Below are 26,099 nucleotides of genomic sequence, written 5' to 3' on the forward strand. Positions count from 1 at the left end.
GTAGACTTATACAAATTGAATAAGAGTCTCTAAAATATTTCCATTTCAGCTTGGACTGTGACCTTGTCAATTTCCAAACCTTTTGTACTTAAATAATTAAATACAGAGCCTAACACCATTATATTAGAAATCTCTCTTTGCTTCTTTATCCTCAATGTGTGAGTCTATTAGACTCATTGGTAACCAACCCTACACTTCACATGATCCCACTCCCAGCCAACAACATCACAATTTTTTTTTTTTTTTTAATACCCCCAACCCCTCACATAGAAACTCACACAACTAAAAGTCTGTTTCTAACTTGGACTTTATCACCAAAGTTGAAGCAACACCTCGTCAGTTCGAAATCAACTCAAGAAGAATTTGTGATTCTAAACACAGCCTGAATAGACATGTAAGCTACTTCTTAAATGGAGCATCACTAACTTATTTCCTCCTGGTTGAATAAAGACAACAATTCTCCATTTTCTTCTCACAGCACATTACTAAGCAAAAAAAAAATTCTGAAGGCGGCAACTCACCTGTCTAGCTTGTGTTCGAACATGTGGAAGGTCAGATGTTATGCTCAGTGTGGCCACTTTATTCATAACATCATGCATTTCTGGCACGATAAGTTTCCGGGCCATCACAGCCTTGAGTAGAGAGAAAGCAGATGCCTGTCGACTATGATCGTGCATGTCTTGTTCTGCATACAGCAGCAACGCCTTGAGCTGATCTGGGCTGATTGTGTGGAACTGGACATCCCTCACCAATACAGTCACAACCTGAAATTACAATTGTTAAGATATATTTTAAGAGATATAAATTCTCAACCAACCAGAATTTTATAACAACAACAATAACAATAATAATAATAATATACCAGCAATCTTCAGCAACATCCTGCATTCTTCTCCTTTAGGTCTGGCTTTTCTAGTGCCAAGTATTATGCCCTAGTGTGCCTTATCAGCTCCTATACAAAGAATAATAATACAGTAGAACACCAACGTGCACCTGATATCAGGTACCATCACATCCTCTCCAATTACTGGCCTTTGCAGCTGTCAGGAATAATACCACTGGATCTTTGCAGACCTCATTATACTTCGCACGGCCTTACTTCTAAACTGACGTTTCGCAAAACAAATGAGCATCGCCTTTCCTCTGTTGCCACCGCGCTACGCCCGCGAGAACAGCTGACGCAATACTACTGCGGTAAACAGCCATATATAGTAAAATGTAATACCGTACTCAGAGAAACGAATACATATCGAATGAAAACAAATTCATAAAATCTACACTTACTAACAACATCTGACACTAATAAGAGAATATATTATTCAGAATAAAAGAGAATGAGGAAATAACACATCACTCACCATCAATGGCTGGCACAGGAAGGAGTTTATGGCCTACAAAGGGAACACTCCACTGATCTCAGAGTCACTGGAACCCTCCAACAATGAATCATTGTCACTATCACCAGCTCCCAAAGATATTATTAAACTTTCGACGGAGTTCTCCAGTACGTCTTCATTTTCCCACGCCTCACGTATTAATCTTTGTGTACTGCGCACAACTTTCCTCCAGTCATCGGCACTGACATTCGCCACAGCTTCGGCTAACAGATTTTCCACCTCGGGTACAGTAAAACGCTTATTTTTTGTTGCAACATAACCCTTAACCTGAGCCCAAATCTTCTCTATTGCATTGAAATGGCAATGATAAGGTGGAAGTCGAATAACTTTATGTCCATGACGTCTTGCAATTTTGTCCACGACATACACAGGAAATTGTGGCTTGTTTTCTTTCCCAAGCTGCAACAGTTCACCTTTCTTCATGTCGTCCCGCACAGGAATGTTGTGCCTCCTTAACCACTCAGCAAGAATAGACTTCTTTGCTGCCATTGTCGGAGCTTTGTCTTGAATTACGGAATGGTAGGGGGCATTGTCCATTATTATTGTACAATTTTCAGACAGGTTATTCATTAGTGTGTATTCAAACCAGTTCTGAAAATTGACACTATTCATCTCCTCATGATAATCACCAGTCTTCTTAGACCTCAGAACATATAGAGAATTAGGTATAAATCCGTTTGCGGTACCGGCATGTAGCACAATAATTCTTCCCCACTTTCCAATGGGCACTGCCACTGTACCTTCCACAGAATCATCTGACCAGCCTTTCCTTACGGTATGGTTTGCATTAATCCATGTTTCATCTAACTACACAATCGAATCAAAACTTTCCTTCATAACATCCCTTAAAAACCGGTAGCGCCACATCACAATATCACTTCTCTCCATTAACACTCACCGACCGTTTAATTTCTTGTAACAGAATCCCAGTTCCTTTACCACAACATTCAGTGAAGTCTTGCTTCCATTAAATAGTTCGCTTTCCTTCAGAGACTCACATACCTTTGTCAAGAGTAGAGTGGTCTTTTCTGCGGTAGTAGTCATAAATATTACTACGAGTGGCATCTGTCTCGAAACTGTCCAAGTTCGTCACTGGTTTGGCCCGATTTCTTTCCTTACCCGGCGTTTCAAACTTAGGGGATCCAGGAGATTGTTCCTCCGCGTGGTGTTTCTCCTTTCCAATTGCCTCTACTGTGTATTTACTTACTTTGGTAGCGTTGGCAGTTCTCTGAACGGCTTGTGCTAAAGGAAACAATGTAGCACCGTTCTCCTTTTCTTTCTCAAAGTACTCGCGCACGTTGGACACAATTTCATGGGCCTGGCTTCTCAAGGGCGTGCCTTGTCCCACACCTCTCGATTTCTTGCCACTTGTCTTTCCCGAACTACACTGAGACATGGTAAACAAGATGAACTAAGTACACTGATACACGGACGTAAATAAAACTACAGCTATTTAATAATTAAACCTATACTGTACTTATGCTATGCTAAACTGTAAACTACGCTATACTGTACTATACTAGAGAAATAAAACTTATATGAAAAAACACTAATTACTGGAGGAAAATGCAAAAGATCGCGAACTATACCAAATATCACACACGTTGAGCGAGATAGGTTAACCACGTGGTGAATGTAAATATCAGACTTGGCAACTAGGTTTCGAGATCGTGCTCTGCCGATATAAATCAATATAAATGGCAGGTTGGGATTGGTTGGATGTCTATACTTCGGTGCACAACCACCAGACAGAGCCAAAATCGGCCTAAACGTCAATTTAGAAGTAGAGCCGTGCGGAGTATAGAGTGTACAATAAAATCTGAAGTATTCCTCTGCTTTGAGTTCTAGTGGACTCACCAGCTATCTTAATATAACATAATCCACCTTTATGTGAAGTTATTGATATGACATATATTCTGAACATCTTTTCTGAAGAACAAATTGATAACAGATTCCCACTGCTGCACAAGATGTGCACCACAGGACAGGTCATGGCAGCAACAGGGACTCCCTCAACGAATGGAACATCTTGAAATATCCAGAATGCAACTGTACAGCTGCACATAAGACATACTTCATACAGTGGTGATTATATAAATAATGCTGAAGCTGGTAATTCTGCAGAATGTGAAGGTCACGCCAGTCACAATCCAAGGCTTGCACCACTTGAGTTCATTTTGTCTGTAGCATTACTGGAGTGTAGATCACAAGAGAAATATGGAGCCTGCAGGTGTGTCGAGTACTGTGACTTGAACAATTGGAGGTCGTACATCAAGATCAAAACTTTCTGTGGTAAAAACCCCACAGATATCCACTCACTGTGCACTGAGTGAAGTATGTGGTGAGTTCACAGTGGACTGCAGTACAATTTCTCATTGGACTACTCATTTTCATGTTGGCTGTGCCAGCACAGTTGATGACCCAAGGCCTGGCAGGCCAGAAACATCAACAGAAGAACAAAGTGTGAAACTTGTGGTGAATGATCTTCATGGAGATTGTGGTATGACACAAGGAACTTTCAGAAGCCACAGGGATTTCACCAGTGTCAGTATTTCATGTTTTGACAAATGTTTTTAAAAGACAAAAATTTGTTCATGATGGGTCCCTCATTGCTTGAATGCTGAACAAAAGCAGAAACACATGGATAATACAAAGTTGCTGAAACGAAGAATTGACATTGAAGGTCAAGTATTGTTGTGTCGAATCATTGCTTAAGATTAGAGACTTTGAGCCAGAGTTGAAAGAAAAGTCTAAGGAGGTTCTTCTTCCCCATAACCTAAAAAATGTCAACGAGTGCAATCAAAGATCAGGCAAATTATGATCTTTCCTTATGATCATCCAGGAATCATCATGACAAATAGAGTTCCATGTGAAACAAGTATCACAGCAACATATTACCATCACTTCATGCAAAACCTGCCCAGAAAAGTACACAAAAACCAAACTCAGTGGCTCGAGGCCTGGCCACTCATCCTCCACAACAACATTCATCCACACATAGAGAACGCTGTTATATGGCATTTTGCTGTAAACTGATCAAGAGAAAATTCCTTCTCAATTTCATATAGGGAAAAAAACAACAAAAAAGTTTTTCTATGTCAGGCCTCGGCTGCGAGTAGTGAGCATTGAAGTTACATATCATGGCTGAGCAAGTTCAATGCAGCAGCATAGCTAAGCTGTACATTCCACCAGCTTCTCCGTGGGAAGACAAATACTTTGTTTTGTTTATTTTGCCTTCGAAATGAAGCTAGAAATGTGGAGTCCTAATCTTCAGTTTCAAAACCTAACATATTCCAAAAACAAGCAGGATGTAGCTTTGGATATCGAGGATGAAAATTTCACTGAAAGTCTCTCCTGTTAGGTTATAACTTGAACATAACACGTTCTTTACATAAGCACACAGACTCTGCAGAACATAAAATACGGCAGCTAGATTTCAAGACATTGGAAACAAACCAAAATATGATCTCTGATGTCCTGAAGGAAAATGCCAGACTGTATATTGTAATTGTACAGAGGTGTATCTATTGGCATGTAAGATATTTGGAGGTGTATACTGGTATAGTTTTATTACTGGAGTAAGCTTGTTTAGTTTATATAGAGAATATCTGTATCTGTACATATTAATGTATTATGACAAAGGCTATAGCACTTGTTTAATGCCAAATAAAGGCTTCAGTGATATCCCATGACTGACGTGTTTGTACCAGAATACACTATAAGGGGGCTGGGATTGAAGCAAATGCACCCTACATGTTAGGTATCATCCAGGCAATCAGCAGTAGTTGAAGTGGAAGATTAAGGAAGACAGCCACTAGGATGGCTGAGAGTGGGATTTTAACCCAAGGCTGAGTGCACCCTGTTTCAGACCCATAAATCAGTCTTCAAATTCTATAGTAGCTCAGGAATCAAACTCAGGCCAATCATGGAAGAGGTCACAGCAGCAGCAATCACTGAATGTTCTAGCAATTGAAACATTTTACAGCACAATATATCATTTGTACAACCTACAACCCCTCTACTGTATGAAGTATTTTTAGTTTGCTGCTGGTGACAAAAATCTCAAGCTTTAAAATTCAACTAGAGTTCTGTGTCTCAGATTTATCAACAATTCTTAATGGGGGTTAATACCTTAACACTCATATGCGATGTGGTTTGCCCTAATGGAATATATATATGATTTTTCGCAATTTTAACCTAAGCTTTTAACATTCAAAGACCGATCATTGCTGCCTACTGGCCATTGCAAGGCAAAAGTATACTTTCACGACCATAAGTAGGTAAACAATCAAGGCATCACTGGCATATATGTTTGACTGACTGTACAGTTGAAGGTGTGCTGTAAAAACCACAATCTGCATTCACTTACATAGGTGAAAAGTGATACGTTGCCATTAGGCAACATTTTTGCAGTAGAGGGTTAATACACCTTAAATACGATATTTTTGAACTTGGAAATATGAAATCCATTCATTCCATACCTTAAATGCAGCCACAACCAACTCAAAGTTATCTCCTTTCCCAAGTCCAGCAGCTGCATATTTATGAAGCAGCAGGAATAAGGCTTTTGTTATGTCCTCTATATGCTCTTTAGAAGAAGGAAGATCCATCTTCAGCACCCAAGCCAAGCAATTCAGTGCTATTGTTGTGAGCTGAAAATAACAAGAAATTAGGCATTTCTCTAAAACCATGAAGCAGAAAAAACATTAAAGAAAAGTTATGCAAAACATAAAGAGTTAAGTTATAACATTCAAGAGAACAGGAGAAGGAGGACAAATGCGGACACTAAACTGCTAATGGGGGGAAAAGGTAATATTTCATTACATGAGCTCCCAATACCTGTAAATTACAATCTATCATGAAGAAGGATTATGATACTGGCTTCATTATGATTTTAATGGACAAGGTTATAGAGCAGGGTTAAAAAATATATATCCTTTATTAAAATGAACTTCATTTGAGATATTAACTTCCTGTATAATTATATTCTATGACTTCTTTTCCTTCTTATGTCTTTCCTAATAAGTCAGTTTTATGTTTTTCTGCACCAAGAGTTTCATTCACATTTCATGAAACAAGTCTGTTAAGTCTTGAAATAGTGCTGGAACACATTTTATGTAAATACATATTTCTTCTTCTTCTTCTTGTTATTTGCTTTACGTCGCGCCGACACAGATATGTCTTATGGTGACGATGAGGCAGGAAGGGGCTAGGAGTGGGAAGGAAGCGGTCGTGGCCTTAATTAAGGTACAGCCCCAGCATTTGCCTGGTGTGAAAATGGGAAACCACGGAAAACCATCTTCAGGGCTGCCGACAGTGGGGCTCGAACCCACGATCTCCCGAATACTGGATACTGGCCGCACTTAAGCGACTGCAGCTATCGAGCTCGGTAAATACATATTTAAAACTAATTTTCTGATCATAATCAAACATAATTTTATCCTTTTCAGACATGAGAGTACAATTTTTATAAAAGATATGATATCTATACTTTTTTCATGATGGAAAAAAATGACAAATTACAGAAATAATATCAAAAAACAAATATTACCACATTTTCCTTTTACATGAACTGAAGACCTACATCCTGTCTCAGTCTCATCTTTGGCTTTTACGATATGAATGTGACTGAGGTACGAGGGGGGATCAAAGAGAAACAGGATTTTATTTTTTATTTTAATTCATTCATTGAAAAACACAAGGCAATTAAAATTTATTTTTCCACACAGTTTCCTGCTTTGGAAATGCATTTGTCCCAGCGTATGGGCAGCTTTTTGATGTCCTCATCGTAAAATTTTTGATGTCCTCATCGTAAAAAGAACTGAGCCGTGTCACCAGCCAGTTGTGAATGAAGTCTTCCACACTCTCGTCATATATAACAGAAACCATTGCCCTCCTAGAAGCTTCTTTAAGCGGTCCGAACAAATGAAAATCACAGGGCAACAAATCCGGGCTGCAAAGAGGATGATCAAGTGTAGTCCAGTGCATTTCCTGTACCTTGGAGACAGTTAGAGCTGCATGGGGCTGCGCATTGTCGTGGAGGAGGATGACCTGTCGAATCGATTGGTTTTGTCTTTTGCGGCGATATGCAACCCTTGCCTTGTTCAACAGTTTGGAGTAGTAAGCAGCATTGATTGTGCGTCGTTCATGCAAAAATTCAATCAGCAAAATGCCTCACCGATCGAAAAGAAACGGTTGCAAGAATCTTGCCAGCTGACAGTAGAGACGAGTCGAGTCGAGTCGAGTCTTGGCTTTCACTGGTGCTGCCTGCCCATTCCTCTGCCACTCCTTACTGGCTTCCTTGGATTTGGGAGTGTAGTGGTAGACCCACTATCCAACTCAAAAAAGCATCCCCTTCTTCCACAAACCTCCAAAACGTCTTAACTTCAGATTTTCGGTCAAAAGGGACCCATCTGGAACACACTTTACGGAACTGTATGTCGTTTGTGATGATTGCTTGACAGCCCCCAAAAATCTTTATGGAAATCGGCTCAGCAAAGTGAAGGTTCATATTCTTTTACATGGCGGACAGCAAGAAAACTGACATTAACCAAACTGGACTGTGTTCCATCATTTAAGTACTTGGGTAATATAGTATCAAAAGACAACCTTGCAAAATATGAGGGTGGACAGTCGAATTAGCAAGGCAACTCAATTTTCTTTTTTGCTAGTGGCTTTACATCGCACAGACACAGATGGGATAGGAAAGGCCTAGAAGTTGGAAGGAAGCGGCCGTGGCCTTAATTAAGATACAGCCCCAGCATTTGCCTGGTGTGAAAATGGAGAACCAAGGAAAACCATCTTCAGGGCTGCTGAGAGTGGGATTCGAACCCACTATCTCCCAGATGCAAAGCTCACAGCCGTGCACCCCTAACCGCTAATGCCAACTCGCCCGGTGTGTGGTGACTCAACCACCACACAACCTCGGCCAAACTGACAAACAGCAATTGGAGGGACATACAACAAGATTAACTACCCAACAACTTTTAAATATGATCGTCGATTTACATCCCTTTCAATCATGCCTTATTAAATCCATTATTTCAATGTACGGTCACTGACGTCAACAAGAGCATATTTATTCAACAGCATTCGCCAAGGTCAAATGACAACGAGCATTTAAATTTCTTGAAGACCAACATTCATCCTGTCACAAGTTCAATTATCAAATTGACGAGATCTTTGAATCTTTATAGACTCTCACCCACAAGGGATAAAAAAACCTTTTTACCAGATCTCATTGCCAAGAAAATCTTCAAATTTAGCTCTTAAGATTGATTTTCACATCCTTCTAAGATTTTAGACATGCTACTTGTTTTAAATATTTTAATAATAATAATAATAATAATAATAATAATAATAATAATAATAATGTTATTTGCTTTACGTCCCACTAACTATTTTTAGGTCTTCGGAGACACCGAGGTGCCGGAATTTAGTCCCGCAGGAGTTCTTTTACGTGCCAGTAAATCTACCGACAAGAGGCTGTCGTATTTGAGCACCTTCAAATACCACCGGACTGAGCCAGGATCGAACCTGCCAAGTTGGGGTTAGAAGGCCAGCGCCTTAACCGTCTGAGCCACTCAACCCGGCGTTTAAATATTTTAGAACTCATTCTTCCAATATTTTAATGTATCTTTCCTATTAAGCACATGTAATTAAGGCATGTCTCCAAATATTCTGTATTTTATGATATTCTAATAGAGTAAGTTTTAAGTTTATGAAAAATGGTCTAATAGTTCTTAAGTCATTATTTACGAACATAACCATTCTTTGAGATTCAGATTCGGCTGATGATGCTCTGTAAGGGAGCGAAACATGTCCCACATATAACTTTTTAACTAATGAAGATATTTTAAATGTGACAACATTATAATGTATTGAACAGGTGGATCATAATAAAACTTTGTTATTGTAAATTAATTCAATTTTACCACCAAGTAAGACAACTGCTGTGGGATAAACAAGTACCATTGAAAACTAAGATGAGATTATATAAATCATATTATACACCCATCCTCACATATAACTTGGAAACTACCACGTTAACAAGACAACTCAAAACCCCAAGTTGCAGAAATGGAGTTCCTATGCACCATGATAACGAAGACCGGGAAGGATAAGTTCAGGAATGAAAAAGTCCAAGAAGAGGTGGGAACAGGAGACTCCCTACTACAGAGGATCCAGAAAGCAAGAATGAAGTACTTTGGCTATGTAAGAAGGATGAATGCAAGCAGGACTGTAAAGAGAGAATATGAAAGAGAAGTAAAAGGAAAAAGACCCAGCGGAAAAAGACAAGATTGGGAGATCACGAGACAAGAGTGGTTCATGGACAGACTAAGAGGGAGGGGGCTCGTACACCACACCCGGGCAACTGGAGGTGGTCGATGATGATGATGATGATTTCCTTTTTTATATTTTTTAGGAGTCCAACATCATGATCATCAGCTCCCATGGCAGTACAAATAAACATGCAGATCGTCTTACCTTTACGTGCTGACACTTGAGACAATTAGCCAGTATAGACACCAGTGGATCAAGGAAAGGCTTCAGTTGCTCAGAACGGAGTTTGTCTCTCTTGAGAAGTGCAGAGAACAGCCGCAATCCAAATTCCACCAAAATGTGAGCATTCGTGCGAGCAGAGTTGCGTGGAGTTGTGTTGAGGGCTCCATGTCTAGTGCGGGGAGCCTTTGGAATTAGGAATGTATCAGGACGTTGCATGGACTTTTCCTCAGTCTGTTTCTTGGCTGTGTCACTCTTTACAGGAGCTAGAGTAAGCTCCGGAATGCTTTCGGATGCCATCCCATATACAAACACAATGAGAGATTCAATAGTAATAAAAGTGTTGTCAGCTAACCCTATCACTATCTGCCGGAGCCCTTCAGAAACTTTATGAACAGTCTTATAAGAACTAGTTGACGCTAATACCTGCAACAAAAGAAATAACAAACACACAGTAGTTATTAGCAAAACAACAATTATGCTACCACTGCAGAGTAAGGTTCACTGATAAAAATGGATGACCACATCTAAAAACAAGGAAAAATTACAAGTCATTTCCTGTTCAAGGGATACCATGCCAAGAATGGAAACCATGAAATATTTGATACTATAATTACATCAATTCTATTCTTAACTATTTGAAATCCTTTAACTTTGTATCAAATTTTTCTAATCTGATTTAATCAATACTAAGCATTATATTTTAAATCCCATTCAAAACTAAAGCTACATTTAATCTATGATCTATACAAATAACCAAGGTAATTAGAGTAAGAGGTAGGGATCACGCGCAGGTCTCCCCACCACGCTTGGCCGTCGGTGACGTCATCGAGCACCCTCAGCGCCTTGTCTTCTGTATGAGCACTGCTGTGAGCTATTCTGTTTTAGCCACAAGTTAGAGATAAGAGAACTGCATTGATATTTTAACATCACCTCAGAAAAGGCATTCCACTTCACTAGAGCAATAATAAGAGAACAAATACAGTGTGAATCAAGCAGCGTTTCTGAAGTTTTTCGATATAAAAGGTTGTAACAATGCTAAGGCTGTGATCGCAGTGGAATGGCCATTCCATATGTTCATGTTCTCAGCACCTATGATAACAATAACAAGGGGCTCTAATTGTTACAGGGGGAACATTAAAGCTTGATGACTGCAAGAAGTATGTCCGTTGTTACAAACAATGTTGGGAAACTATATACAACGATCAACAACACAAACAGCACAAGTTAGGAAACTATAACTGTTCAGCAAATGTTCTCCAAGTGCCAGGAAGTGACAAATTCCAATTTAACATTAGACAGGCTATATACATTAATGAGCCTGTATATTAACATTCTTAGCACTGGTTTCATATACAACATAATGCCTTTCATAAAAAAAAAAATAACAGATGTGTTATACACAAAGAATAATGCTGATATTTTTTTTAAACGTATTATCAAACATGATTATCTATAGCATCAGTGGAATTTGTTTCTTCTTTCTTTATCGGTATTGTATTAACTGAAACCCGGTCTCTTGAATGTCTTACTTTTGTTCAAAGCGTTCATTCGAACAAAAGAACGGCTTCTCACGAAGCAACTTGGAAACTCATAAATTTCGGGGAATTTCTTTTTCAAGGTTTGTGATGTTGTTAGAACCCTCTTTCAGTTCTTTCCCGTGGTAAAATTTGAACTCTTTTTCCATCTGCACTACCGTGGTGTACCGTCTCTTTGTAGGCTGCATCAAATTGTCCCTAGACATCTTTGAAATCTAATTTCCACCCCTTGTACGTTGACCTGTCTTCTCTGTTTCACTAGCTCTTCAAGGGCTCATCTTCTGTTGTAGGCTCAACGCTAGCCTTATAGACTGCCACACGATATCCGAGTTTTATCGACTTCATCAGTAGCACATACGAACGTTTGGATGTAATGTTTCATAATCTTCCGGAGAAGAGTTGGAATTTCTTATCGCCTCGGAAGCATTGAGGCTGAGAAGCCATGATTTCACACTTTGCGTCACAGCTGTCAGAAGAGGAAGACTATATCTTCTGAACCCTCGAAGCGGAGAAAGATAGCTTTCAATAATGTCTTGATTACTTCTTACTGCCACAATTTGTTTAGGTCAGTGGCTTTAGGGAATAAATGAAAGTGTATGTTTCGTTCCTTCGCGTGCCTGGTATGATTTGTGCGGCCTACAATGGCACAACAAACCATACGGAAAAGTGTACACTATTACTGCTTTTTAAGTTTTATCACATAAAATACACACACGGTTTCTTATACACCACAGATATGTTACTATCGTGCATTATTAGCTCCTAGCTTCTGCGTGCATAGCGATTTTTAGTCAAAGCACCTCTACCTCATTCAGAGCAGCTTCAACGCAAGGGTCCTGCGTGACGTCACAGTTCTGCTTTGCTACTGCGCATCTCTCCCGTGATCCCTACCTTGTATTCTACGTACCTTGACAAATAACTAGTAGTTCTCGCAACTCCATTCATGTTGAAGTCAGACTTAATAAGATTTGTGCACTGTTGGTAATATTAGTGAGCAATCTACAAATAACTTACTCCTGATCACCCTTCCTGCATCTCTTCCCTCGTCCCTTACATCAATATAGTGTCCGAAGCCATAGCCAAGATAAAATGCCTTTTCTAACGGATTAGGAAAGGGCAACAAGTGTACTTTTCCTTTGGAATGGTCCATATTTCTTTCCCCTGCCTCTGCGTTCCATCTCAAATTTTATTTCACAGAGTGACAAAATTTTAACAATTGCTGGACTTGCAACACTAGTAGACTCAAAAATTTTCACCATTAACCACCCGACTGTATCACACTCGCTGTACGAGTACCCTAGGCTGCATGTATGAAATGTTCCTTTAACACAGTAGAAGTGCAATTTTCTGGAAATATGTTTGGCTTACGAAGAAAATGCACATGCATACTTTTATAGAGGATGAAGTTATTCGCGTCCACAGCATTCTCAAGCTGTATGTGGCCTCCTGGGTGATGATAAACAAATAATAATGAACACGCTGCCAGACAATCCTTGTGATCTCCTGGCAAACATAGACAGACATAAAACCCAACACCTTTTCTAAGAACTACCAAACAAGAAACCTGGGATCTTCTTTTTATATTCTCCAACTGAATGTTGAGGGCATTTGTGGATTAGAATTCCACTACCTATCAAAACTTCTTCATTATAATGTGGTCAATGTCATTCTACTTCAGGAAACACATACTTCCGATGAGAACAAATTACGCTCTAGGGAGAAAATTCCTGGATACACCTTTATTGGTGTAGCTTACTAACAAGCATATGGTTTAGCCACATATATGTGAAGGGAAATACAGTACTTTAAATATCAGAGCTATACACATCTACAAACCATACAAACTGTCTGGCCTAATTATTATTATTATTAATGGTAAAGTTAGCGTTCCTGGCCCTCTCACAAACTTAACCATAATATAAAAATATGATTATAATATATTACAAACAAAATTTTTAACTTAACTATCGTAATAATTTTATTACAAATACAACTTGATTAATTTAACTATTGTAAGCATATCTACTGAGTCTAACTTAAAATCTTAAGAACAAATATAGCCATTTACTCACACAATCATACTTGATTCACTGAGGCAGTTCTATAAGAAAATAAATTCGGCAAGTAGATCTAAAGATCTTTCTAATGTGAAGATTTTCGAATATTCACTGGAACAGAGTCCCAGAATCCAGCCTCCGACGCTTAGAATGATCGGTTAAAAATAGCTGTTTTGTTGTTGGGAATGGGAATGGTATGGAAGCTGGATTGTGTATTACGGTAATGAAAGGAGGAAAGCGAGTTAAACAAAGAAAGGTAGTGAGGTTGTAATTCATTCAATAGTCTTTAAACTAGAGTAGTTGTATGTAACATGTAGTTCGTCAAATTTTAACCAGGCTAGTCTTTAAAAATAGGGTGTTACGCGATCAGAGTAATTTAATGAAAGTATGAATCTTATATACCTTATATACATCAATTTAATGCTTTTTGTAGTTTACTGGGCTATTTCAGTTCTGTGTCCTTTTTTTACAGTCAGACTGAAGAGGATCGAGAAGGTTATGTTTGTTCAGGTATACCATCAGCTGTTCGTGAATCAATTTTTCAAGGACTTAAACAATGCTGCAAAAACTGAAATGGGGCAGTAATCATATGGTAGATTAGGGCAGTGTTTCTAATCTAGGGGGATTACTACCATCGGATTCAAAAGTATGGATACTCGAGTTCAAGCTTCTATAAAAACTGAATGGGTGCACCAATCTCAAACCTAATTGTACCAAATTGTAGTTCCATTCTTTCTACGTCTAACAGTGATATACATCTCTCATGTATTTCAGCAGTTGTAACCAGAACGATAAAGACCATGTTTTTTTAGCATTTAAAGCACAAACCTCGATTCTAAAACTACGTAACTTCGAAATATGTCATTCGAACGTAATAAAATGTTAATATGTCATAGCCTTAATCCACTCAATTCATTTGGCATGACATACCCGCGAGCAATGGCCACACCTTCATCTCTGATGATGAGAAATTCACGTGCCGCACCAAGTCATGTGTATTAGCTTATATTTTGATCACCCCTGCGAACTTCCATGAATGGAACAGAAATGTGGCTTCTTTAAAGCTCTCCTTCTAAGAACTTGTACCATTATTTACTGCCTAATTGTAGCCTCTGAAAGCACAAACATTTCACCAGGTGTCAGTCAGTCTCCTAGTAATGGCTCTGGAAGTAGTATAGGCACGTGACAGCAATCCTATCGATGAGTTAACTGAAAGTGTATCAGACAGTGATTCGGATGACAGTGATGGCAATTATTATAATACTGAAGAAGAGATTTTAAGTGAAACTACAGTTCACCTGATATGAATGAGTGTGAAATCACACCTAAAGCCCTGCTTGCCAAAGCAAAACATAGTGACAGGGTGTGGGTTAGTAATAATTATAACTAACCAATTCTTCATCAATTTATGGGCTCTCCAGGCACATCAGAAGAACTGAGAGACAAATATTTAGATAATTCTGTATCAGAGTTGTCTGTGTTCTTTGAGTTTATGGACCCGTCGTTTCCCACACTTTGCAGGAAACAAATATTTACACTATGAAACAATTATTGGAGCCCCAAGGGAAAAAAATGGTGACAAGCGGTCTGACACTAATGAGGATGAAATTAAGGCCTACTTTACCCTCTTCATTCTGATGTCCTCAGTTCGTATGCATCGCATCCAATTATATTGGAGCAACGATAAATATATTGGGACCTCAATTTTTCAAGGGACACCGAGTAGTGTGAGTGCCTCTGCATATACCCAACTGTTTCAAGATTTACCACACAAAATTTCCATCCTAACATCATTGTTATTGAGTACAATTATTTTAATTGCTTCTCTGAAAACTGTGCATGAAAATTCTGGTTACTGTTCCATTTATGGCATTTATTTCAAAGTAGTGCACAGTAGTTCTGACCAGGTGACTTACTCATGTTAAGGGCGATTTAAATCTAATTTCTAAGCAAGCGTGCGGGAGCACTAAATCTGAAGCGATAGGATTAAGTGTCCTAAACAAGATTTCAAACTTACAAGAGTTTATCATTATAGCTTAAGAAGCTGTTATCAATTTAATATGTAATGGGTTTTTCAGTTCTGTGAAGTCACTCAAAGCTGTGGTAAACATCGTTATGAGTGCTGCAATAACTGTTTTCATAATCTATATAGAAAACCTACAGTACATGTATCCGTAGATGTTATACCAATTAATATTTGAGCAAGAAATTTAGCGGGTGCCAACAGCAACTTAATGGCTGTGTTGAGAGCACATTGTTGTCTCAATGCCGCACTGGGTTTGTTTTCACCTGGTATTCCCACTCTGAATCAGCAGAAATTCATTGAAAACACGTGAACCATGGATTCGAGCTCAGATTCGACAGGAACCGACATCTCTGAATAGGGTTGGGCACTAAGTCCCTGTTTCGGCACACTGTGTCGGTGCACAGTTACGTTACATTGTTCCGGAACATGAGTGTCAGTTGCTTCGAAGCATTATCAAGCGAGACCGAGATAGTGACTCGCTGTTCCGTCAAAAGCGCCACTATGCACTGCCCTTCGCCTACTATCTGACTGTGTCTGTGTGCCACCATATGCTGGAGTGTTCTGTGTTCTATCATATCCTCTTTGTTCTGTTAGTCCCATTTCACCAGCCACTGGCCTTCGGTACATACAAATCACTTAGTGTGTTCTGTTTTGTTTTCAACTGTGTTTTCACTGAAGCCTAGTAACATATTATGTACCGTACAAAAAACGGTAAACTTTGCAGAATGTCACACCAGAGTTCTGTTTGTGATATTTGTAAACACATATACTGATGGAGTAACTGTGACAGGTGTATTTCAGAATGAATGAAAAACAGCAACACTTAAACATAACCTGTTCTTTTTTTGGGGTACATATTTCAGAGTTCCAACTGATTTTTCACGTGCCATGAAGCTTTATCCTGGTCCTAATTGTTCACAATACAGGCCGATACATTTCATTTGGTGAAAATATCCTTGGAATAGTTACTTTTAAACACCTATTCTATCACTGTAACCGTGGCATGTGTATTTCGTGAAAATGAAAATCCACAGCCCGTTTCCAGCCATTTGACTGGGTCAAGAATGGAATGAATGAAGCCCCCTTCTTTTTTTTTTTTGTTAGTTGCTTTACCTCGCACTGACACAGATAGGTCTTATGGCGACGATGGGACAGGAAAGGCCTAGGAATGGGAAGGAAGCAGTTGTGGCCTTAATTAAGGTACAGCCCCAGCATTTGCCTGGTGTGAAAATGGGAAACCACGGCAAGCCATCTTCAGGGCTGCCGACAGTGGGGTTCAAACCCACTATCTCCCAGATGCGAGCTCACAGCCGGGCGCTCCTTACCGCATGGCCAACTCGCCTGGTGAGCCCACTTCTAGCGGCAAGGATGGGAATTGTGGTGGCTGCTGAAACCTGTCACACTCCTCTGGGGCAATGATTAATGAACGATTGTATGTATGTATGTTCAGTCCATCCGCGATGCCGCTGGTGGGCTCCTCAACAGCTGTCATAGATGGCCTAGGCATCACTGAAGAGGCGTAGTAGGGAAATGAGGAGTGAGGTAGTTTCCCGTTGCTTTCCTCACCAAGCCAGAGTTGCTATTACATATCAGTCTGCCAAGCCCACTGAAATGTATACACCAACCGACCCTATGAGCAACATTTTCACACCATTCATAGCAGGGACTGGCTGCATAAGGATTGGCATTACCTGCATCACTCATACCTCGGTCACTTTCATATTGTCAAAGCTAAGGATAAGACAGAGACAGATCTATGAAAGTAACAAAATTGCTCTAGCCTATACCAGAAGACATAGTGCACTGTAAACACTAGGTCCTGCCAGCAAAGGCATTAATGAATGATTAATGAAATTAAATTATATCGAGGAGTGTTGCTGGAATGAAAGATGACAGGGAAGACCAGAGTACCCGGAGAAAAACCTGTCCCACCTCCGCTTTGTCCAGCACAAATCTCAAATGGAGTGACCGGGATTTGAACCATGGAACACAGCGGTGAGAGGCTGGCGCGCAACCACCTGAGCCACATATTGCCTGCAAAATTTTAACCTAAAAGCAGCCTTTAAACGTGATTATTTGGCGCAAATTTCCATGTTCTGACCTTTCCTTCATGTTCTGTGCAGCTTTACGCTGGCCGTATTACACACAGCACGTCCGGTAAAGGCACTTTTCTGCTGACGCGGTGCATGCCATGTTGCCTCTCGAAGTGATCTCTTCCGGGCAGTTACAGTTCCGTGCGCCGTGTGCTGGCGTAGGGTACCGAAACAGTCCATCTCAAGCTTCTAATGTTTTAGAACAGCTGACTGTTCCGGTCTGTCCAACACTCTCTCTGAAGAGGAAATTGTGTACATATGAATTATTTGCTTTTTTTGTACATACATAAATCCAAATGGTAATGATTAAATCTGATGTATGAATATTATATTCATAACAAAGACAATCACAATGCTTTTAAACAATAAGCAGCTCATCATTTTATGCCTTTGGGGGTCCAAAGCCCTCACCCAAAAGATGATGGGAAATGGTCGATATTTAATGTTGTTAAATATCATTCCTGTTTTAAAGAGAGAGTTGATCATATATACTTAATAACGCATGACCTACAGCATGTGCAGCAACACAGCACTCTACAGGTAATTGGAGTGCAACTGTCCTCCTCTTGGAGTTCATGCAATTTCCCGCTCAGATAATAATCGATATAAAATCTATGGATACATATAGGTTTTCTATAAATACACTGACTGACAGTGACAATGCAACACCAAGGAGGAGTGGTTCGAAAGGGATGAAAGTTGGGGAAAAAACAGAGTCGGCACGGAAGAATAATTGATGTTTATTTCAAACCGATATGCAGGTTACACAATGCGCACGGCATCGACTCAGTAGGATGTAGGACCACCGCGAGCGGCGATGCACGCAGAAACACGTCGAGGTACAGAGTCAATAAGAGTGCGGATGGTGTCCTGTTGGATGGTTCTCCATTCTCTGTCAACCATTTGCCACAGTTGGTGTTCCGTACGAGGCTGGGGCAGAGTTTGCAAACGGCGTCCAATGAGATCCCACACGTGTTCGATTGGTGAGAGATCCGGAGAGTACGCTGGCCACGGAAGCATCTGTACACCTCGTAGAGCCTGTTGGGAGATGCGAGCAGTGTGTGGGCGGGCATTATCCTGCTGAAACAGAGCATTGGGCAGCCCCTGAAGGTATGGGAGTGCCACCGGCCGCAGCACATGCTGCACGTAGCGGTGGGCATTTAACGTGCCTTGAATACGCACTAGAGGTGACGTGGAATCATACGCAATAGCGCCCCAAACCATGATGCCGCGTTGTCTAGCGGTAGGGCGCTCCACAGTTACTGCCGGATTTGACCTTTCTCCACGCCGATGCCACACTCGTCTGCGGTGACTATCACTGACAGAACAGAAGCGTGACTCATCGGAGAACACGACGTTCCGCCATTCCCTCATCCAAGTCGCTCTAGCCCGGCACCATGCCAGGCGTGCACGTCTATGCTGTGGAGTCAATGGTAGTCTTCTGAGCGGACGCCGGGAGTGCAGGCCTCCTTCAACCAATCGACGGGAAATTGTTCTGGTCGATATTGGAACAGCCAGGGTGTCTTGCACATGCTGAAGAATGGCGGTTGACGTGGCATGCAGGGCTGCCACCGCTTGGCGGCGGATGCGCCGATCCTCGCGTGCTGACGTCACTCGGGCTGCGCCTGGACCCCTCGCACGTGCCACATGTCCCTGCGCCAACCATCTTCGCCACAGGCGCTGCACCGTGGACACATCCCTATGGGTATCGGCTGCGATTTGACGAAGCGACCAACCTGCCCTTCTCAGCCCGATCACCAAACCCCTCGTAAAGTCGTCTGTCTGCTGGAAATGCCTCCGTTGACGGCGGCCTGGCATTCTTAGCTATACACGTGTCCTGTGGCACACGACAACATGTTCTACAATGACTGTCGGCTGAGAAATCACGGTACGAAGTGGGCCATTCGCCAACGCCGTGTCCCATTTATCGTTCGCTACGTGCGCAGCACAGCGGCGCACTTCACATCATGAGCATACCTCAGTGACGTCAGTCTACCCTGCAATTGGCATAAAGTTCTGACCACTCCTTCTTGGTGTTGCATTTGCTCTGTCAGTCAGTGTATTTATTATGAAAACAGTAATTGCAGCACTCATAACGATGGTAACCACAGTTTTGTTCGACCTCACAGGACTGAGAAACACATTACAAATTACACTGATAACAGCTTCTTAAGCTGTACTGATAAACCCTAATAAGTTTGAAATCTTGTTTGGGACACTTAAGCTATGACACATCAAATTGTATCACGTTCAGATGACGCGTTTTGAAGTTACGTAGTTCTAAAGTTGAAGTTTGTGCATAGAGTACCAAACTGTCTTTTTTTCGTTCCGATTAAAACAGCTGCAGAAATACACAAGACAAAAATAGTTATATATCACAGTCAAATGCAGAAAGAATGGAGTTACAATCTGGTGCAATTAAGACTGGTGCACCCGTTTATATTTTATAGAAGCTTAAACATGAGTATCCATACTTTTGAATCTGACAGCAGAGCTTCTTTCCACAGTGTAGGGAAGGTCCCTGTGAGCATGCAGTAATGAAATGTGTGTTTGATGACTGGTAGTATTGCATCTAAAATATGTAGTGTGTTTTTTAAGTAAGTACCGATTTGATATTCCGCCGATACAGCGCTGCGGTCGGCATTCCATGCATGCGCGATGTGTACCTGCATCTATTGGCAAGGCTGAGGCGCCATTATGGCAATGGTCGCCCTTGTGTACGTTTGTTGGCAAGCATTTGAAATGGCCTCGCCAATTGAGAGTCCCGCTGACTGTGAAGTCCGTTCTGTTATTCGTTTTCTGAGTGCAAACAGTTTGAAAGCTATCGATATTCATCGTGAGATTTGTGCAGATTACGGACCAAACATTATGAACGATGGAAGGGTTAGGAAATGGATTTGAGCATTTAAAGGTGGCCACAAAGATGTGCATGATGAAGAACGGAGTGGGCGACCCAGTCATTAGTGAAGATTTGGTGCAGGCAGTTGACCAAGCAGTGAGAGAAAACAGGCGCTTTACGATTACGTCGTTATCTGACGTGTTTTCTCAAGTTTCTCGAAGAACAAAAGGCGTGGCATGCTCAGTAAGGGCGTCCTTTTGCTTCATGACAATGCCCGTCCTCATGCAGCTCGCGGCCAACTTCTATGAGGATGGTATGCAAAAGCTCGTTGTACGATATGACAAGTGCCTCATATTGGTGGGAATTATGTTGAAAAGTAGAGTAATGTACAGGCTTTCATATAAAAATAAAATTGTTAAAAATTCTCTGTTTGTTTTTCATTTATTTCAAAACGGTACTTACTAAAAAAAACATGCCTCGTATATTTTAGAACAGAATTAGAAATATTGTCGCTGCCTCTGGTATTTGAACTGATGGAAAATATGGAATTTTTACTTCTTTCTGGATAATAGTGCAAAACGTGAAAGATGGACGGTGCAGTATTTGTTGTTTTAGTATTTCAGTGATCGAGTTGTGTGTTGTTATGGGATCTGAATGTACTCCATCAGCAGAGAAAAGCAAATTTAGCTTCATCTGGTGCAATATTTGGTTCAGTGGACTCATTGTCCGGTTTTCCAATGCCGGCTGAATGCAAATGACGCCACATGTTCCTTGAATTTAAATTTCTGGCAAGTTTCTTATTTCTGATAGATTGCTTTGTTTTATTTCTCTGGACATGGTACAGTTCAAAATTGTCTGATGAGGTGTTACATCGGTACTGCTGATATAATGCATCCATCTAAAAGGGCCATCGTCAATCTGACTTTGTCTGTTAAATCAGGTGCATGTTTACATATTACCTCAGCTTTGCGTGTTGGGGCGTGCTTGTCGTAAAGTCCGTTAGAAGGAAGTTAAATCTTTTGACTTTTAGAGTCAAAGTCATTTATAAATAAAATGTCATGGCATGGGAAGGCATAAGTGTCTTGTAGCAGGAGTAGCATGTTACATATCTCTATAGGTTATGTATTTTAGTGTGCATCATGGAACTTGAACTGAGTATGCTAAATAAATAACTGGGAACTGGCAGTAAGTCAGACTTTTGTCAGCATTATCTGTTATCATTAGTCTAGATCAATGAGGGTATCGGAAGTAGTCATAGTTGAGTGAATGTGGTGAGTTGGGTTCAGGTAAGTACAGTCAAGTTACAGGATTTGATTATGCTAAGCAACTGTCTTGAGTCATATGCAGACACAAGCATATTTATATTGAAATCACATGTTCGTAGGCTGATAACAGTCTTAGTAGGCTGTCTTTTAATTCCAAGAAATTTCTTGTTTTGAGAGGTCTGTATACCACTCCTATTAGAAATTTCTGGGTCAAGGTAGTTATTTCAATGAACAGAAACTCAGGTCCTGGATGTTCAAAATGAGAAGATTTATAAATTAATTTACTGAGGAACTTACTCCTAATGTATAAGACCCTGCCTCCTCCTTGCCCATCCCTATCGTTCCTTCATAATCGGGATTCGCTAAACAAAACTAGAGTTGAAGGTTCAGAGTTGCAAAGTCAAGGCTCTGAGACTGCAAGAACATCTATCTTGCCTCCTTCACAAGTAGCTTTTAACTCTACGTGGTATGCAGGAATTGACTGAGCATGGATATGAACACAAAACAAGCAGGTAAGCAGGTTTGCACATATATTCTCAGTGGATTTACGAGCCAGTGTACTAGTGGGAAGTGTAAGGGAAACCTGTGAGGGTTGGTCTACAGCTGAGGAAAGAAATACAGGAAGTTGGTTCAGGAAGCGGAGGAAACACATGCGGGAAGCCGATCATCATTCTCTGTGGAAGAAGTTATTTCCATATTCTCAAACACTTACCTCTGTTGTTTCTTGAGAACTGCTAAATCAAACCAAAAAATTTAAAATATTAACCATAGAGATAAGTAATTTTGTGATTTTTTTACTGTTTCATGTATAACTATGTCATTTAAAATAAATTTAATGTACTATGTCCCTGTGCAGTAATTTAGAATTGTTTTTTATACTTGTACGTGTATGCAAAAGTTTAAATTGTGGAGTATGTCACAGCTCTGCAAACCTGACACTTAAAGGGTTTAAGTTCAACTGAAAGAGAAAGGAATATATTCAGCGATATTCAGCGCAGCTTAAAAATGTAATTGTTTCCAACTGCACAGCTTTTCAAATTTTCAATTTTATTTTATAGTGTAAAACAACAGCAGAAATGAAAATGAAGGTCCACCTATTCATTACCATTTAATATGATGTCAAATCAGTTATACAATGGGACCAGTTTCGACCCGTCTTCAGTCATGGGCTAAAATTGACAATGGACCAAATATACTGGTATTATAATGAAGTTTATATCGTACAAAACACCAGTAGACAAAAAAAAGATCATAGCAAAGAACCAGCAATAATCAATTGAATTTCCCTTTACCTATTTTGTTCACTTCATTTCATTTCTTTTCTATTTCTCAATATTTTAGTTGTACAGTTTCAATTATATTATTTTGTTTCATTTATCTTACATAAGTTCAAGTAAATTTCTGTTAGTACTTTGGAGGTTAATTATTTAAAAAATATCTTTAATGTATCAAAGGTGACTGCCATTGGGACTGGAATCCAAATCCCCAGCTTGCCAAACAGGTGCATCAACTGATTTTCACCGGGATAGTTAATACATAAGAGAATCACATGTTGAGAATCTGCATGTTAAGTTGCTTACTGAGTCATCTACAGCATAAAGACATGGGTAGATCATCGAATTAATTCAATATAATAAAAAGCAATGCAAAACTAACCTCTTTGAAAGGTAACAGAAAGTCTGTCAAGCATTTTTCTGTCAGATGTTGTGCCACAATGTTCAAAGTGTCATAGCTCTTGGTGGAGCGAGCTTCAAACCAATGAACCTGGATCTTCTCCACATCTTTCTCTTCTGATGCTGCACCAAATAGGTCTTGTTTACACACCTAGAAAGACAAAACAACACAAACAAAACATTTGAAAATTTACAAATAATGTCAGAATTTTAATAATTTTAATATCTATTTGTGTGTTCTGTGCACTTTTGTATGATGGCAATATCACTTAAAATTCTGTTCATTTAATAATCAAGACAACTTGCATATATCATGTTAAGGGGGGAGACCCAGCTTAACAAAGGCAAAAAATAGGTTAATATTCATTCGATTGTTAAATATGCTACAATTATTGTTGACAATTCCTGCACATATCCCAGTGTTGGCATGCTTCCTGGCAACCGGAAGCAACTTCAATAATGTCAGAATTTTAATAATTTTAATATCTATATATATAAAATAAGAGTTTTGTCTGTACATTGTTCAGAATTTGAAAAGAATGGTATTTCTGTATCGGTCATGTCCACAGTAACCAGGAAATGCACTTTTTACTTTTCTGTAATTTCTGTTTGTCTGTCTGTCTGTCTGTCTGTCTGTCTGTCTGTCTGTCTGTCTGTCTGTCTGTCTGTCTGTCTGTCTGTCTGTCTATACACGCATCACTAGAAAACGGCCAAAGAGAATTTTATGAAAATCGGTATGCAAAGTCGGATAATAAGTCGCTACAATCTAGGCTATAAATAATTTTATTCACGCTGATAGAAATGGTAGTTTAGGGGAAGGCCCAAAATTTAATTTTCAAATATTTGTTATTTTAGTAGTCCTATATTAATAAAAATTGATATGAGAAGTCGAACAATACGTCGCCATAATCTAGCATATGAATAATGTTATTCACGCTGAGTGAAATGGTAGTTTAGGGGAAGACCTAAAATTTAATTTTTAAATATTTACGTTATTAGTGGTCTTATTTCATTGAAAATTGGTATGCAAAGTCGGAGAATGAGCCACTATAATTTAAGCTATAAGTAATTTTATTTAATCTGAGTGAAATGGTAGTTTAGTGGAAGGCCTAATATAATTCTCAAATATTTATATTATTAGTTGTCCTATCGATAAATACTACATAACCAAAGTTATAGAGAATTAAATTTCCGATCATTTATGTCTTATATATTTTTACCGTAACGGCTATGATAACAGAGATATTCATGAATTTGTATTTTTGTTGCTAAGTCCATATCAACGCCGAGCCACGAGAAAATGGGTTAACAGAATTTAATGAAAATCGGTATATAGAGTCGAGGAATAAGAAACTACAGTCTAAGCTATGAAAATTTTATTCATCCTGGGGGGTAAGGTGCCTAAAATGTAATTTTAAATACCAATGCTATTGGTCCTATCGAAAAGTAGTATATAAAAAAGTTATAGAGAATACAATTTCCGATCATTTATCTTTTATTCAGTTTTACCGTACCGACTATGATAAGAGTGGTATTTCAGAGTCGGAAGGAAACGAAATGTGAAGGCCTATAATATCGAAGGTGCATAACATTGATCAACAATAACATTACATTGGCCACTGTTTATTGTGATGTTCTTTATCTCTTATGCTGCCTCTCAACTCCGATAGATGGTATTAGTGCTGCGTACTGAGTATAACAGCCTGACTGAATACATACATACATACATAATCATTATAGACTGTTATGCCTTTCAGCGTTCAGTCTGCAAGCCTCTGAGAATTTACTAAACGTCGCCACAATCCGCGATTTGCAACTAGTGTTGTGGCCTCATTTAGTTCTATACCTCTTATCTTTAAATCGTTAGAAACCGAGTCTAACCATCATCGTCTTGGTCTCCCTCTACTCCTCTTACCCTCCATAACAGAGTCCATTATTCTCCTATGTAACCTATCCTCCTCCATTCGCCTCACATGACCCCACCACCGAAGCCGGTTTATGCGTACAGCTTCATCCATCGAGTTCATTCCTAAATTAGCCTTAATCTCCTCATTCCGAGTACCCTCATGCCATTGTTACCACCTGTTTGTACCAGCAATCATTCTTGCTACTTTCATGTCTGTTACTTCCAACTTATGAATAAGATATCCTGAGTCCACCCAGCTTTCGCTCCCGTAAAGCAAAGTTGGTCTGAAAACAGACCGATGTAAAGATAGTTTCGTCTGGGAGCTGACTTCCTTCTTACAGAATACTGCTGATCGCAACTGCGAGCTCACTGCATTAGCTTTACTACACCTTGATTCAATCTCACTTAATATATTACCATCCTGGGAGAACACACAACCTAAATACTTGAAATTATCGACCTGTTCTAGCTTTGTATCACCAATCTGACATTCAATTCTGTTGAATTTCTTACCTACTGACATCAATTTAGTCTTCGAGAGGCTAATTTTCATACCATACTCAATTGCACCTATTTTCAAGTTCCAAGATATTAGACTGCAGGCTTTCGGCACAGTCTGCCATTAAGACCAAGTCGTCAGCATAGGCCAAACTGCTTACTACATTTCCACCTAACTGAATCCCTCCCCGCCATTGTATACCTTTCAGCAGATTATTGGCGGGAAATAGCCGGAGAGTTAGAAAACCTTCTTTAGTATGCCATTCCTCTGGTTCATACATTTGCTGATACAGCTGATACACCGG

The 26,099-nt window shown here is 39.8% G+C and overlaps 1 protein-coding gene across 1 annotated transcript in view; it reads right to left on the bottom strand.

The window, feature by feature from the left end:
- LOC136874515 (small subunit processome component 20 homolog) overlaps nt 1-26,099 on the bottom strand; it is a 278,038-nt gene that overhangs the window by 74,724 nt on the left and 177,215 nt on the right. Inside the window, exons 25-28 of the mRNA XM_068227773.1 lie at nt 23,374-23,541; nt 9,885-10,325; nt 5,879-6,049; nt 522-764 (exon numbers count right to left, since the gene is read on the bottom strand). Of these exons, the coding sequence (XP_068083874.1) occupies nt 522-764; nt 5,879-6,049; nt 9,885-10,325; nt 23,374-23,541 (1,023 nt within the window). The remainder of the gene's footprint in view (nt 1-521; nt 765-5,878; nt 6,050-9,884; nt 10,326-23,373; nt 23,542-26,099) is intronic.

This window comes from Anabrus simplex, chromosome 5, assembly GCF_040414725.1.
Source record: "Anabrus simplex isolate iqAnaSimp1 chromosome 5, ASM4041472v1, whole genome shotgun sequence".
NCBI lineage: Eukaryota > Metazoa > Arthropoda > Insecta > Orthoptera > Tettigoniidae > Anabrus > Anabrus simplex.